This window comes from Cucurbita moschata, unplaced genomic scaffold (assembly GCF_002738365.1).
Source record: "Cucurbita moschata cultivar Rifu unplaced genomic scaffold, Cmos_1.0 Cmo_Scf00001, whole genome shotgun sequence".
Taxonomy (NCBI): domain Eukaryota; kingdom Viridiplantae; phylum Streptophyta; class Magnoliopsida; order Cucurbitales; family Cucurbitaceae; genus Cucurbita; species Cucurbita moschata.
In genome coordinates, this window is record NW_019268517.1 from 10,221,436 (window position 1) to 10,236,626 (window position 15,191).

Here is a 15,191-nt window from a genome sequence, read left to right on the forward strand (position 1 = left end):
CGTTTTTTTTTTTTTTTTTTTTTTTTTTGAGTTTATATACCATTTAATCCACACGAGATTCCTTTTTCTTTTTACTTTTTGTTTTTAAAATTTAAATTTCCTTTTATTTTTCGTAAATTTTGTTCCAAGTTTGCTTAGATGTGAATGTAGACCTAAGTGAAGCTTTTACAATAATGGGCCGAAGTTTGTATGTGGCCCAAGATGGGAAGCACTTAGTTTGCTGAGATGTGAATGTGGACCTACGTAAAGTTTTTGTTACTTAATGGGCCGAAGCTTATCACTGTGGCCCACTATGGGAAGTACTTAGTTTGCTGAGTTATGAATGTGGGCCAATAAATGGGCCGGCCTGCTTCACTTGGGCTTTTTATCGAGTATACTAATTCAACTTTCATGGCTATTTATTTAAAAAAAAAAATAATTAATTTAAGGTAAAATATAATTTCCTAAAAGTTAGAGGTTAAATTTGTAATTTTAAATGCTTGGTTGGCTGAGGCTTTTTTATCTGGCCTGAATTATATGTTGTGATATTTTTTTATTGGCTTATTTCTTCCATTCTTCAAATTGTTTTTAAATGTATTTTTCTTGCTCACGTTTTCTAAACATTTTCTCGCAATGTAACTCGAGGCTTGAATATATGCCAACATTGTTTGCAATGTTTGAATTTCTCACGGCTGACTTGTTTGTTTTGTTAGAAAAAGTGCGATTATGGTCGGGTATAGTAACTCAATTTAAGGTCTAAAGTATAATTTCTTAAATTTTAGGGGTTAAATTTGTAATTTTATATATATATATATATATATATATATATATATATATATATATATATATAAATTATAAGGAATAATGAAGGGCGGGAGAGTGAAGCGGACGCCAAATGATTTTTTTATAAGCTTCTTGTACGACGTAAAATGTTTCAAACGGTCAACAAGAACGGTCAACATAAAGCCGTTGGCATGTATGTTGCCGTTGAAGACGTGGGCCCCACAGGCTTCAAACATTAAATTCTTTTTACTTTAAACTTCTTTCTCGTCCTTAAAACCCTGCAGTTTTTTCTGGGAAACTTCAAGTCTTACTAATTTTTGTACTCCACAAACTTCCGCCGGGAAACGTTGAACCACATAGCCAACAACCTTTCTTGTCGAGTTTCAACTACTTGAAGCTGTCGTTTTCTTGGAGAAATCAGCTGCGGAAAGCTCCATGGATGAATCGCAAGTAGTTTATGGGGCAAAATCTGATGTGAGAGCTGAAATCGACATGTCGGCCCCCTTCGAATCGGTTAAGGAAGCTGTCTGTCGTTTTGGTGGAGTTGGCTACTGGAAACCGTCTAATAAGCCCTTCGAAAACGAGGTGAGTATTGGGTAAATACACACAAACCTTAATTCCTTTTATTTTATTTTAATTTGATTTTTTTTTTTTTTTTTTTTTTTTGGATCAGCAACATGAAGTGGAAGAGATCACCATTGACAAGCTGGAGGAGCAGGCAACCCAGCTGGAAAATGATCTGATTTTGAAGAAGAAGGAAGCTCTGGATCTTCTAGAAGAACTGGAATCGACAAGAACATTTGTTGAGGATTTGAAAATGGAGATCCGAAAGGAGATATCTGAAGAAGATAAGGAAAACATTGGGTATACGAAGGAGGGTAAAAGCGTCAAATTTGTGGAAGATTTCTTGCAGGCAGAGAGGGATCTTAGCAGAACCACAAAAGGGATCTCCAGAATTCGAGCTTCAATGGAGATATTCAACAAGAAATTAGAGAGAACCCGGGAGAGATTGAAGCAGAATTCTTTGAAAATGTCATCAGTTGAGGAGAGATTGAGTCAAACGACGCAGAAGCTGCGAGATTCAAAGGATTCCAACATGGATGAAGAAGATGGTAATGAAATTTTGAAGGAGCTGCAGATTTTGAATTCCGAAGCTGAGGAGTTTAAGAAAATGGGGGAAGCAGCGAAGGCTGAGATTTTGAGGACAATATCGAAGATTGAAAGAAGAACGGCGAAGATAAGAACGGCTGAATCGAAAGGGAAAATCTTGAAACAGGTGAAAGAAGCGACGGAGGAAATCAAGAACACGAAATTTGCACTGGAAGAAGCTCTGAACAGCATGGAGGCTGCGAAGAGGGAAGAAGCGGCGGAGAAATGGGGATGGGAGTATGGTAAGAACATGGAGTATCGTACACAGAAGCTGGTTGGACATGGAGCCGCCGCCGCCGCACCTCCTTCAATAGGACAGATACTGAGCAGGAAGCTGTTTCTGCAGGAAGAGTTGATGCCGTCGGGGACGGTGGCGGAGAAAGGATTCTTGAAGGGGAAGGTGTCGCTGGCGCAGATGCTCGGCAAACAGAATCGGGATGTGTCGAATTGTGTGAGGGTCGAATGGCGGGGAAGTGATCGGAATCAATCGAGCCGGAAGCGGAAGAAATCGGGAATGGCTGCTCGGTTGCCGTTCTTGGGAAAGCAGAATGATAATCAGAAAAGGAAGAAGCCCACCCCTATCCTCAAATGATGTTGAGCAGTTGATTATGTGTATAAGTGTGTATTTAAGACTGATTCTTTTACTGACTCCACTTGTGTGAACCTTCAATTCCTGTTTAGGATTATTTATGTACTTAGGATTGATTGTAGGGTTCGTTTCTCCAAATTATTTTGTTTTATGAAAGACTAAGGTGATGTTTGTTTGTAAGAGATGAAAAAGAGAGTTTTTGTCCCGTTATTCCCAGCAATCGCTCTTTCGAGGGTTAAAAGAGAGGATCAATGTCCGCACTTTTCCAATCCGAACCAATGGAATAGTCCTCTTCTGGGTCGGAAGGCTTTCCTTCAGTGAGTGTGCCTGTTTAACTAAATTTTTGAAGATGTCGAATCAGAAGCACCCGCTACCACAAGAGAACGATCAATCTTAGCTAAAACCAAATCTGAAAACGCATCGACAGATGCATACACACAAACAAATTTTTAGACCTAATCTTATTATTTCGATGATAAGTTAATCAATCATACAGTTGAATTAACCAGATTTTTCGAGTTGCCCAAAGCCACCCAGCCAAAATTCGACAAAGGGTGCATTGAAGGTAATCAAATAGTATGAGAGAACAGGAATCAAAAGCTTCATAAGGGGGAAATGAATGATAAAATCCCATCTCCAAAGCAACTGAAAACTACATTAAAAACAAAAAGTATACAGGTGAGGAGTGTTTGGATTCAGATGGTAGGTTCCATGCTCAGAAAAGAACGAGCGTATATATAACAGAGGTCGAGCCATCGATTCAATGACCAAATGAGATATATTACACAAATCTTTGAGATGGCATCCAGTAATTAGTGAAGGCATGAAGAAAGCAACGGAATATAGCTCCAATGAACAAATTTTTTCCTTCCTCAAAAAGGGGGGATGGGGGGGCTCCTCCTCTCTAGCTAGTGTTATAGAAACTTAAAAATATGTTGATGAATATATATGGATGATGACCCCTAGCAGTAGTTACCTGATGCACAAACAAAAGCATGTTACGAGTACTCCTATCCGTGCTACTCTAAGTAAACATCGATCTCCCCAACAAGAGGAGAGGAGGAGGACGACGACCATGACAGACATCGGATTTCCAGTATTCTTCTAAACTCTCCCTATCTCAACAAACAGACTATTTGCCTCTGGAGAACAGGAGTTGTGTTTTTTTTTTTTTTTTTTTTTTTTTTAAGANTTTTTTTATAGTGTTAGTGTCCGTTTTCATATCAAAAGACCACAGTGACTGTACATCCGGTGCCGGAAATAGACCCCCAACAGGCGGCGGCTTCACAACCGAAGGCTTTCCAGCACCAATCCCTGCTGCGCCTTGTGCATCCCATTCACTGCCACAAGATACTTCACCATCAGTAAACAACATTAAGAAAATTGTCCTTTCCCTATTGGTAGAATCATTCTTACAAATAATCGTCCCAATCTCAGACATTTACCAACTCCAACCTGAGCATAGCTCAACAGACTAAAACATATGCCTAAAACCTAGAATTTCTCAAACGGGTTAAAAACATCTTAAGCCTGGCGGTCAAAAGTTTGAACCCTCCTCCTCCCCTCTATGTTGTTGAAAAAAAAAAAAAAAACAAACGAACTAAACTTGTACAGCAACTTATCCACAAAAACCATCACTCATACAATGAGCTCATATGTTTTTTTTTTTGCACCCTTCGCCGTTCGACGATTTGTGCACCATTACCACCAATCAAATCTCGACAGACACGAGAAATTGTTTACTACATTTTCCTTTTTAGTACTACTCCCTAGAATAAATTCGAGAATTATATGATTTACATGAAAAGAAACCAGTAGGATTTATCCTTAATTAAATCAAATATCTCCGCAACGAGAACATTCCTAAAGGAAGAATATGTTGAAATGCAAGCACGAACGTAAAACAGCAATCATACAGAACTTTTCACGCTTTCTTAGTTGATATTACTTTTAGATTCTAAGCTGTTCAGATCAACAAGGTATACAACACAAATTATGGTGAAATTAGACACACTGCATCTTTAAAATGAAGGCATGTGTATATGCAAGCCCAGCACAAAAATTTTATAGGCAGTGTGTAAATTATACAATGAAGACAACCAATCACAAAAGAGTAACAAAATTATAACGCAGACCGACATAAATCGAAGGACTTACTTTGGCCAACAGCTAGTTGCAGGCAGCTCGAATGGATGAGCGGTGGAGGATCTGCTGCTGGGGCTACCATATATCATTTCATTTGGAACAGATTCATCCTGAGGCATAACAGGGAAGTTGTTTTCACTTCTAGACAAGGGCAGATAGAAAGGCTTCTTTAACCACGGATCGTGATCACAGCCCATAACCGGGTTAAACGTCCCAACACTTTGGCCATTATCAAGAAACACATTCTGAGAAGAAAGTGTGCCAGACAAAACATGATCTTCTTTAATGAATGCTGGTGGCACAGGTTTCTGAGGGGGCTGGAAAAATTCTTCCTTATTTAGTCTATTAGATTCAGCAGGAAGAATCCAGCTAGCTGAGCCACCTACTAAGCCTAAACCATCCTGACCAAAGGGTGAACTATTCCACATCTGCCATGTTCCCTTATCATTTCCATTCATAGCATCCTTGCAAGGACTGATCAGATCAAAGGCTACGGGGGCGCTCGGGAAATGATTAGAACAATTATGCTTTTCCCGTGATAAAGGTGACTCAATTGGAGATGGTTTGTTAATTTCAGAAGAAGCGGTCTTTAGAGTCCGTGGTCTTTCCATTCCAATTTCTGGTACAAAGCCAGTTCCTACATCCATCCGAAAATCATCAAGCGACTCGGATACTGGACCCAACAAGGATACTACATCAGGTATGTAACAAGGATCTTCAAAAAGCTCTGGTTCTTCAGGCATGCATTCATGGGACCCTTCAGCAACATGAGGAAATTGAGGTTCAATTACAGGTGAAAAACCTAAACTACTACTTATAGGACCCTTAGGATATGTAGGAACGGTAAACGGTGAAGGCAGACCAAAATTAATAGGATTATCATATGATTGTGTCGACGATGATTGCCCAGATAACTTCGATCCAGAAACTTGCCCAGATAACTGTGGGCCTATAACTTGACCCGAAAGTTGTGGATTGCTAATGTCTGGCAAGGCCTTCACTGCTGGCCTACTTATAACATTGGCACTAGTGGCTGAAGGAACAGATGGCGAACGGGTAAATAACTGTTGCCAAGATTTTTTAGGAGCTACAGCCGCTCGTGATTCGGTGAATACCTGCAGTGAGCATGAGAACTTCACGTCGTCACTCTTCATTTCGATATATCAATAAAAAAGAAGAAAAACTATGGCATCTAGATGTTGAATATTTTCCCAACTCCGCCATGTAGAAAAAGCTTAGGAGGAAAAATAGAAAGCCTTCTGTTTAATATTAGAAGCATAAAGTTCATAATGACAATTCAAAAAGTACAGAATTTAAACCAAAAAACATCAGTAAACTTCGTATTAAACATTCTTGAAGAACTGTATGCATTTAAAGAGTCTTAGTCATTCATTTATGCGATATGGTAAACAGTGTTTGTGTGTGTGCACACGCACGTGTTGGGTTGGGGCAAGGAGACAGCAATATAACTTACTGGATGGTTGATGTTCTTATCATCTCCATTCAAAGCAGATTTCCCAATCACACGCTCAGATGGCGTATCTCTTGTAGAAACAGGCGTATTTACATGGTCGACAGAACCGTTAGGCTTGTCTTTAGCAACAGAAGCCGGGGCATTATAAACCTTTCCAAACAAACTACCACCACCAAATGCTTTAGAAGAAGACAAAAAGGTACCCCGCATACGATCGAGATACCTAGAACCAGCATAGCCTCGACCAAAATTATTTCCAGATACATTCTTTACACTATGACACATTATGCCGTGGCCTTTAGCACTCTCTGGCCCGAGTTTCTGACTCTCACGACGATCAATATCACTCTTTTTATTCGAATCTCGCTTCCATTCGCTTTCTTTACCAATTTTCTTCTCCAACTCTTCTACATCCGAATTACTCTTACTTGAATTCTTGTCCTTCTCTTTTCTCCTCTCCTGCCGTTTCTTTTCCGCCTCCTTTTTCCCATCCTTCTCTCTGTAAAGTTGTGATGTTCTATCACGATCCTTTTCAACACCTTTTATCTCGTCCCTCAACTTCCTCCGTTCCTCCACCAATCTAGCAACCTCCTCCCTCTGTTTCCTCTCTTCCTCCTCTAATAATTCCCTCTCTAATCTAGCCTGTCTTTTCTCTTCGGCTTTTCTGCGGGCTTTTTCAACTCGACTCTCCGGGAAGCTACCCCCGTTCTCACCCATCTTAGCCAATAGCCCCCTATGCTCAGAATCAGATAAATTGTCGTCTCCTGATGAACTTATCCTAAACATTTTTCTCGAAAGCCATCTAATGCTCAAGAAAAAAGACGTAAAAAGCCTACAGCAGAAAATCACAATACCTGAATAAGACTTTTCTGCCAAACAATGTTCATCTCCTCTGCAAAGACCGCCCCCGTTCCTCCTCCAGTAACCAGAATTGCCTGCAACAGACTTCCCAACCCAACTGCCACTCTCCAACCAATCTTGACCAGACATCCACCCATTATCCGGCCATACCCTCTGGTTCAACAATTTCCCACTCTTTCCAACAAGTTCCTTAATAATCCCAGAATTCGAGAACCCCGGTGGTATAGGCAAGTCTAGAACTGGTCTTTTAGAAATATGACCACAGCAGGAGCACATGAACCGACCACCAGCAGGATTTTGATCCTTGTATGGAGTCAAGCAGTTTCGACATCGCTTAGTCGCCGTTTTCTTTAGCTTCTGCAACTCAATTGCTTCAAATCTCTTTCGCTCCCTAAGCCGCGCATTTCTACGCACACGCCACGCTGACAGTTGAGGCATTAAAATCTCATACCAAAAGAGGGTAACCAAAAGCACAAAAACACAAGCAAGCCTGGGTGATGTAATCTCAAATCTAAATGCAGGCGGCAAAAGCTGAGAGAGCGCCCACAGTCCTATCAGCGGAATAACTAACCAAGGAAGCATCGTAGCAACCCGGCGAGACCACTTCTGAATCACGCACAGTATACACATTATCCCCAAAACCCACACCGCAATCCAACACAACTAACCCCAAAACCACGGACAATCCTCGATCTTCACCTCCAGCAATCCCCAACCGAAAACCTGAACCCTAATTCCCCTTTCCAATCCAAATAGCAATAAGGAAATTTCAAGAAAGTTGAAGAACCCTAGGAGCTAAAAGAAAATCTTGAAACCTGGCATACACAAATACTAATCCGCCATAAATGCCCCCATAATCGAACATCAGAAGAAGCAGTGGAATCGATAAGTTCAACTATTCAGGTATCCAAGGGCATGGAGTCGGTGGAAGCTGAGGGATTGCAAAGACTAGCAGATGCGGAAGCCATATGAGCACAAGATTATATAAAAATGAGAGCCCGATTAAATAAAGATTCAAAACCAGAAATCTTCCAGTGGAGAAGATGATATGATCCGGTGAGTCCAAAGAGCGTCGGTGCCGTCGTCAAGGCCGTCCGTCCCAGCGAAGAAACTCTGATAAGACAGAGATAGATAAGAGTACGAGAAAGAAGGAGAATGAAAATGAAGGATTTTTTTTTAAATGACGTGGGGGTAAAGAAGCAATAATCCCTGTTATACCCCCGGTTCACTTCCAAAATTTTATTTATTTTTTTTTAATTTATTTTATTTTTAAAAAAATATACAATTTATTGATGAGACTAAAACTGCTTCTATATCCTTATTTTTCATTCTATGCCAAGAAAATTTTAATTTTTCATAAGCTAAAAGGGACATAAACGCCCTTGAAATAATCAACTGCATAACAGGGGCAAAAACGTCTTTTCACATTGAAAGGCCTAATATATATATATATATTTTTTTAAATCGTCTCTCTTTCTCTCTCTTTATATTTTACGAAAACTTAAACCTTGGATTTGGTATACGAATATTAATGTTATACTGACTCTTCTCATTAATTATGAAATCATTTTCTTAAATTTACTTAATTGGTAAGTAAATAATTTACATGCGAATTTTCAAAAAGTGTGTATCTTAATTATATAATTATGTTAAATAGTGTACTAAAAAATAGTAATTATATATTCATGATCCATTCAAAACATTATTGATATATATATATATATTGCCTTTTTGACAATTTATTCTCGTTTCTTTCCCTTTTTTAAGCTGCAATGGAGAAAATTGGTCATTGCAGGCTATTCGGCCGAAGAAGAGGCCCAATTCGTAACAGTTTCAGACATAACAGCCCGGCCCGATAAGCCCATAACGGACCATGAAATTTGGTCTCTGAATTAAAAATAAAATGTTAAAATTTAGCCATGATTTTAAAAAAGGTTAAATTTGGATATTCATAAATGGTCCCTAAGATAGTAACTATGAGAGAGTAACTATTTATAAAATTTTATCATATCATAATAGTGAAATTTTAATGTCTAAAAATTATAAATTTTATTAAACCGATTCAAAAAATTATATTAGAGCTAGTTACATATTTAATAATTGTTAACCATTCAAATATTCAATGGACCAAGCAAATTGGAACTAAGAGCTCAATTATGTCGAAAATTACAGTCTTATTTTTAATTTTTATCCTAATATTAAAAGTATGGCAATGATGAGTTGGATTGTGAATCTTATTTTTAGCTGGACCAATTGACCTGTTAAAAAACTCATGAATCAAATCAAATTTTCGATTTTCACAAAATTTAACCCAATTTGAAAGTATATATATATATATATATATTGTTGGATGATGGAAGTCCCACATCGGCTAATTTAGGGAATGATCATGGGTTTATAAGTGAGGAATACTAACTTCATTGGTATGAGGTCTTTTGGGAAAGCTCAAAGCAAAACCATGAGAGCTTATGCTCAAAGTGGACAATATCATACCATTGTGGAGAGTCGTGTTCGTCCAACATGGTATCAAAGCCAATCTCAAATATCGAACAAAGAACTCCAAAAAGAAAAATGTCAAAAATGACTAAGACTCCAAAGGAGTCGAGCCTCGATTAAGGGGAGGCGCACTTTGTTCGAGGGGAGGTGTTTGACTCAAATGATATGAAACTTTAGGGATCCAAAAAAATTATTTTATTAAAATCTATAAACAAATGACTCGTATTAACGTTACTATTAAACCAGAACTATATATCAGATTTATTGAAGTTGGTGATTACCTCTTCCTCCGGCTGTAGCTGTGGCAGTATACAATCGATGACGGTTGGTCCTCCGCTTCCATTGCCATCTCCGCCGAAACTCGGGACTGAACCGCCTCTTTTAACTTGATGTTCATTTCATGTCGATGATAATGCCATTGCCAACTCAGCCAAAAGAATCAACGGCTCAAATGGAGAGTTGAAATCCCTAGTGTAGATTGATATTCCTCCGATCATTACAAGATCGTCCTTGTCCTCGTCCAAGCCTGAAGAAACCGAAGCCATGAAGGATAAATCTTTTGCAAAAGAATTGAGGAGCAGCCCTTCGCGCCCGTTTCCAGTTTCTTCTTCGTTCTTTTCAATAATAATAGTAAGAAATAATCATCATTTTTAATCATCATTTTAATTTTTAAAATTAAAAAGAATAGATAGTTGTTTCTTTCATTAATACTTATTATTATTCTTAAATCCAAATTTTGAAAACTAAAAAGATTTTTTTTTTTTTTTAGCTGTGACAGAAAAAATCAAAATGATTATTAAAAAAAAAAAGAATTGTAAAAAAATATATACAAATTATAAATTAAAGGGCTGTTGAATAGAGCTTAGACTTATCTTTAATTTGGAGTGTGATATTTAATAACATGAAATTTTTTAAAAAGGAAAAATTGAGGGTCCCCACGTCAATGGAACTGTCCCACGATTTAAATAATAATAATTATAATGAATAAATAAAATCCAGCTGTTTATTATCATTATTATTATTTTATTATTGGCCCAAAAAGAAGATATCCTTTTCTACTAAAAGTTGTGAAGGTCGATGGCACCTTGGAACTGTTAAGAATATTTAATAATAAATTATTATATATATCATATTTAATATTTTATTATAGAAAAATATTTAGATATTTGCTTTCTTAGATATATTTTTATATATTGTTCTTTCTATTTATTACTATTTTCATATTCGTGTAATATATTTGATTATAAATAGAGAATTTTCATGCATTATTTAAGTGCGGTGATTTTAGCAAATATTCTCAGGAACAAAGACACGACTCATCTATGTCTCATTTTGGTCAACTTGTGTTAGGTCCTCCATGACTGATATGAGATAACTTCTTTAGCCTGGATCGATTTACATTGGTTTACTTATCTTGGTCTCCCTCGACATTTCTTAGATTTACAAGATCAGTACTTGTTTTTAGGGTAAGACTCGTATTCTCTTCTCCAACTGATGTGCGATCTTACAATCTACCTCTTTTTAAGGTCCAAGATATTTGTTGGCACACCGCCTCATTCCACCCCCTTCGGGGCTCAGCCTCCTTGCCACATCGCCTAGATCCGGCTCTGATACAGCTGTACCAGCCCGAACACAGCTAGCAGATATTGTTCTCTTTAGGCTTTTCCTTAAGGTTTTTAAAACCCGTTTATTAGAGAGATGTTTCTACACTCTAATAATAAAATGTTTTGTTCTTCTTCCCATCCAATGTGGGATCTCACAATTGGGTCCTCTCAATGGGCGAACTTCTTGTCTTAGAAGTTGAACCACGATAACTTTGAAGGGATAATTTAACCGAAAAAAATATTAAAGCCGAACAAAAATTTGTTATTACTAATATTTATTAACACATAATATTTAGCATTACAATGCTATAATAAGTTGAAGATTAGTTAACTAAAATTTTACAATGGTCAAAATCTATTTTCTCATATTTTAAATTACTAAAAAGTAAAAGATTTAATCATTTAAAAATCATTTTTAAATATGCTTTTAAAAATATGGGCCGAAACTAAAACCTAACTGGACTATAAAGTGCCGGTCCGTGAACTAGTTCTGGGCCTCTGGGACGGAGTCGCAAGGATCCACCGCCAATCCAAAAGCGGGAGAAGAGGCAAGCGATTCTATAGAGCTGAGGTTCTTCGAAAAATTAGGCAAATCACCGTCGACGATGGGAGAACCTCCATTTCTGTTGCTCCTAGTTTCGCTATTCTCGCTGATTCCGAATTTTCTGGCTTACAGGCCTGGAGACATCGTTCCGATGAGTAAGATGGGGCAGTATCACTCGGTTCGTTTTCCTGTTCTCGGTTATCGCACACAAGTCTTCATGGATGCTTTTTCATATCTTCTCGTTTCCGATCAATTGTTCGTCTCTTTCACAGACGTATATTTTGTTTATTTCAGTCGAGAACAGTTTGGCACGATATGATTGGTCGACATTGTCCAATTTTCGGCGTCAATCGCGAGGTATGCATCAATTGAGTTGTATGTGTTGACGTTCTCTTCAACTTTTCCTTTCCATTTTCTGTCATGATTTAGGCAACTGATCCATTACAATCTTTAGGTTTTGGTTCCAATACCGAAGCCGGTCGGCTACACAGGAGCTGATCCGTATAAAATGTAAGAATTTTGTACTCAAGATTGTGCTCTAATTTCTTTTAGTTCACGTCAAGTTCTAGGAGTGCTGAATTATTTTAAACTGGAACGGACGGTTTAATTGTACATTAACTGAATAATAAGTGATTATATATATCTGAATCTGATAGCCTGCATTTGCTAATCAAGAATCTCTCGTTTCGAAGCATTTGTCATGCGTTGAAGTTCTTACAACAATGATGCAAATGGATTCTTCTAGAGTGAGAAGAATAGTATAGTCGGTTCAATAAATTTACTCGCTAGCAACCTGCAGAGGATATTCTTATTCTACTTTTGTCTAGTTTCGATGATTTAGTACCACATCTCATATAGTCTTATCGTTTATGCTGTGTGAAGAAAATTTGTTGCATCTCTTTTACTTAAAACTTATTTCTGAATAAAGGAAAAACAGTATAATAATTGACGTGACATAAAACTATTTGTAGTATGCAACAATCACTACTAGAACTTGAAGTTCTCCTCACGTCATCTGTCTAGCTTTGAAAATCAGTAGAAGGTTGCAATGTTTCCTAGTGCCTGCTATCTATCTTCAAGTTTGTATTATTTTTTATAAGTTTTTGATTCTCTGTTGCATCGCACCTACAATGTGGAAATGGAGAAATGAGAGTGTAGGTGACGTCTAGGGATTATGCTTAGAAGTATAACCTTAAGATTTTTTCATGCAATTAATCTCCTCATTTTACCTTTATTTTTATTTCTAATTATAACTACGGGAATAGACTGTCATGATACATTATTATTTCATCAACTGGTTTTTCACTACCATGAGTTGGCTTGGTTTTTAAAAATGCAATTTACATTTTAGATGTTTGTCTAGGTTATAGTTTTAAATTTGTGTGATGACCGCTATGATACATAGCAAGTTGTCATCAAAATGTGTGACGAATACTAACTTGTTACTATTTCCATAGATTTTACGATAAGAAATAATATTGGACATAAAAACTATATCATGGGATTACTTGAGCACATTTGAAGTTATAGTTGATCTATATTCTTCCGATTATTAATATATTGTGTTTGCTTTTCTATTTGCCACAATGTTCCATCCTGTTTTATGAATTATTACACTTTTTGAGTTATCTGGTTGCATATATCTTCTTTGAATGTAGATCCTTTCAAGTTGGAAAAGAAAAGTTTCTTGTCCCATGGCTTCTTGTGATCAATCGCAAAAGTGCACAAGTCCCAATGATTGATGTCCACTTGGTATGGTATTTATTGTAGATAGATTAGATATCTGTTATTTCCACAGTTCAAAGGTGGACGATCCAGTCCTTCACTGTTGAGCTGAGTTTCTGACTACTTGCATCTGACAACCATTGTCAATTTATTTGTGCTACAGAGGTACTCTGGAAGTGATCTTCATGGTGTGACTGCCAAAGTAATGGATATGCCTCATATCTGTATGTCCCGACTCTGTTAATGCTCTCCACATTCTTTCCTTAACTCATACATAGAAATATTGTTCTTTTTGATAGAAAAGTATTTATATTCCCCAGTTTGATGATAGCAAACTCTATAAAAATCAATTGCACTTTATTCGGATATCTAAAACTGATATTGGAGAAGTTTATTTATAGCTAAGTGAAGAATATGATTGACTACTCCGTACATATAAGTTGGACACCTAACTTCTTTAGAATGCCTATTTGCACTCTAGTGCACCACCAAGTGAAATATCGTCATCTTACGTAAGTCTGTATTTATATTATAAATATATGGTTCCTTTTGCTGAAATCACATTGACATCTGATTTATAATAGAATCTGGGTTAATTGCTGAAACTTTTGCTTTTAGCATGTTTGCTGACGAGCTACCTACACAAGAGAGTCTCACTATTTTTAAAGAGACTTATATGAGATAATCAAAAGTAGTTTGGTAGATCCCGTGTTATAGGAATGGGAGATAAGAGAGTGAAATTTCGCGTGAAGAATTGTGGGGTTACGTCAGATCGTTTGTCTTTGTGGTGTTCTGTTCTGCCCGATTTTTGTAATTATGATCCAAGTCAAATTTACGCCAATTAGGATCCTTTTTGCAACTCCCATGGCTCTTGGGGATTTCTCTTCTCCTCCTTTTTGCACATATTTTCTTCGATTAATGATTATGTCTAACCCAAAAGGTACTTCTTTGCATATAAATGATTTACCCTCACTGAATACTACTCTTTGCTCACAACTTTCCCGCCCTTCAATTAGTTGCACCACTTGGTCACAAATAAGGGCATCATTCAATTTACCTGTACTACTACAACTATCCACAGGGCAATTCCCATTACTCTCTTCCTCTGATATACATGAATGTCCGAGTCCCTATCATAGTTCTCCATATCAAATGTCGATCATAGCTCTCCAGTATAATTGTCTGATATTCAATTTGTACAAAAGAAATAATTTCCAGTACATATCTAACAGCTGTTTCCTGCCATTATTCGTATCTCTTTAGTCTCGATGTAATGGGTGTATCCACTAGCTTTATCCTATAAATTGTTTCCAGTGCATTTATATCATTTTTTGTCATTGCTTTTATCTGTTGATTGACGCCATGATAAGTCTTGCAGTATACCTTAAGTTCAGACAACACGGTCAGTCTCGAGTGGCCGTTGTCTAATACCTGATAGGAAGACAAAAATATTATGAGTAGTGGGTTTCTGTGAATTTTGTAGAACCTGTTGAGAGTTCATATCATATTTGCTTAACTTGTTAAATTCTTAACCGATCCATCTGTATTGCACCTTGTCTGAGTGAAGTTTTTCTTAGCGTTCTGACTACTTTCTTCTCAATAGATCTTGATTCGCATCCACATATTAGCCAACAATTCTGGGATCAACAGCATTGGCCAAAGCATATCCTTGTCCGTTATACATGGTAAGTCATCTGTAACTTCTTTGATTGAATCTTATTTTACAATTCTTATTCTTATGATAAACCAGTTTCTTATTCTTATTTTTATGATAAACCAGTTTCTCATGCTTATTTTGAAATTCTTTTCCTTACCACCGGTAGTTTTTTTTTTTTTTTTTTT

The 15,191-nt window shown here is 37.1% G+C and overlaps 3 protein-coding genes across 3 annotated transcripts in view; 2 read left to right on the forward strand and 1 right to left on the reverse strand.

The window, feature by feature from the left end:
• Window positions 1-1,023: 1,023 nt before the first annotated feature.
• On the forward strand, window positions 1,024-2,705 carry LOC111440436 (WEB family protein At3g51720-like). The gene is made up of 2 exons (XM_023077535.1): window positions 1,024-1,347; window positions 1,436-2,705. Exons 1-2 carry the CDS (start codon window positions 1,198-1,200, stop codon window positions 2,501-2,503), a joined length of 1,218 nt encoding a protein of 405 aa, XP_022933303.1. The 5' UTR covers window positions 1,024-1,197; the 3' UTR covers window positions 2,504-2,705.
• A 430-nt stretch (window positions 2,706-3,135) lies between these two features.
• On the reverse strand, window positions 3,136-8,147 carry LOC111440183. The gene is made up of 3 exons (XM_023077483.1): window positions 6,120-8,147; window positions 4,658-5,760; window positions 3,136-3,840 (listed from the first exon to the last, which is right to left on the reverse strand). Exons 1-3 carry the CDS (start codon window positions 7,608-7,610, stop codon window positions 3,633-3,635), a joined length of 2,802 nt encoding a protein of 933 aa, XP_022933251.1. The 5' UTR covers window positions 7,611-8,147; the 3' UTR covers window positions 3,136-3,632.
• A 3,456-nt stretch (window positions 8,148-11,603) lies between these two features.
• The window catches only part of LOC111440559, a 6,813-nt gene continuing 3,225 nt past the window's right edge, over window positions 11,604-15,191 (forward strand). Inside the window, exons 1-6 of the mRNA XM_023077568.1 lie at window positions 11,604-11,802; window positions 11,919-11,981; window positions 12,079-12,134; window positions 13,283-13,376; window positions 13,513-13,573; window positions 14,953-15,034. Coding sequence (XP_022933336.1) covers window positions 11,686-11,802; window positions 11,919-11,981; window positions 12,079-12,134; window positions 13,283-13,376; window positions 13,513-13,573; window positions 14,953-15,034 — 473 coding nt within the window. The 5' untranslated portion in view covers window positions 11,604-11,685. The remainder of the gene's footprint in view (window positions 11,803-11,918; window positions 11,982-12,078; window positions 12,135-13,282; window positions 13,377-13,512; window positions 13,574-14,952; window positions 15,035-15,191) is intronic.

Bases quoted from the DNA above. Each gene is read 5' to 3' on its own strand.
- LOC111440436 (XM_023077535.1), top strand. From the start codon at position 1,198: ATGGATGAATCGCAAGTAGTTTATGGGGCAAAATCTGATGTGAGAGCT. The intron at 1,348-1,435 runs GTGAGTATTGGG...TTTTTGGATCAG, and splicing joins ATAAGCCCTTCGAAAACGAG to CAACATGAAGTGGAAGAGAT.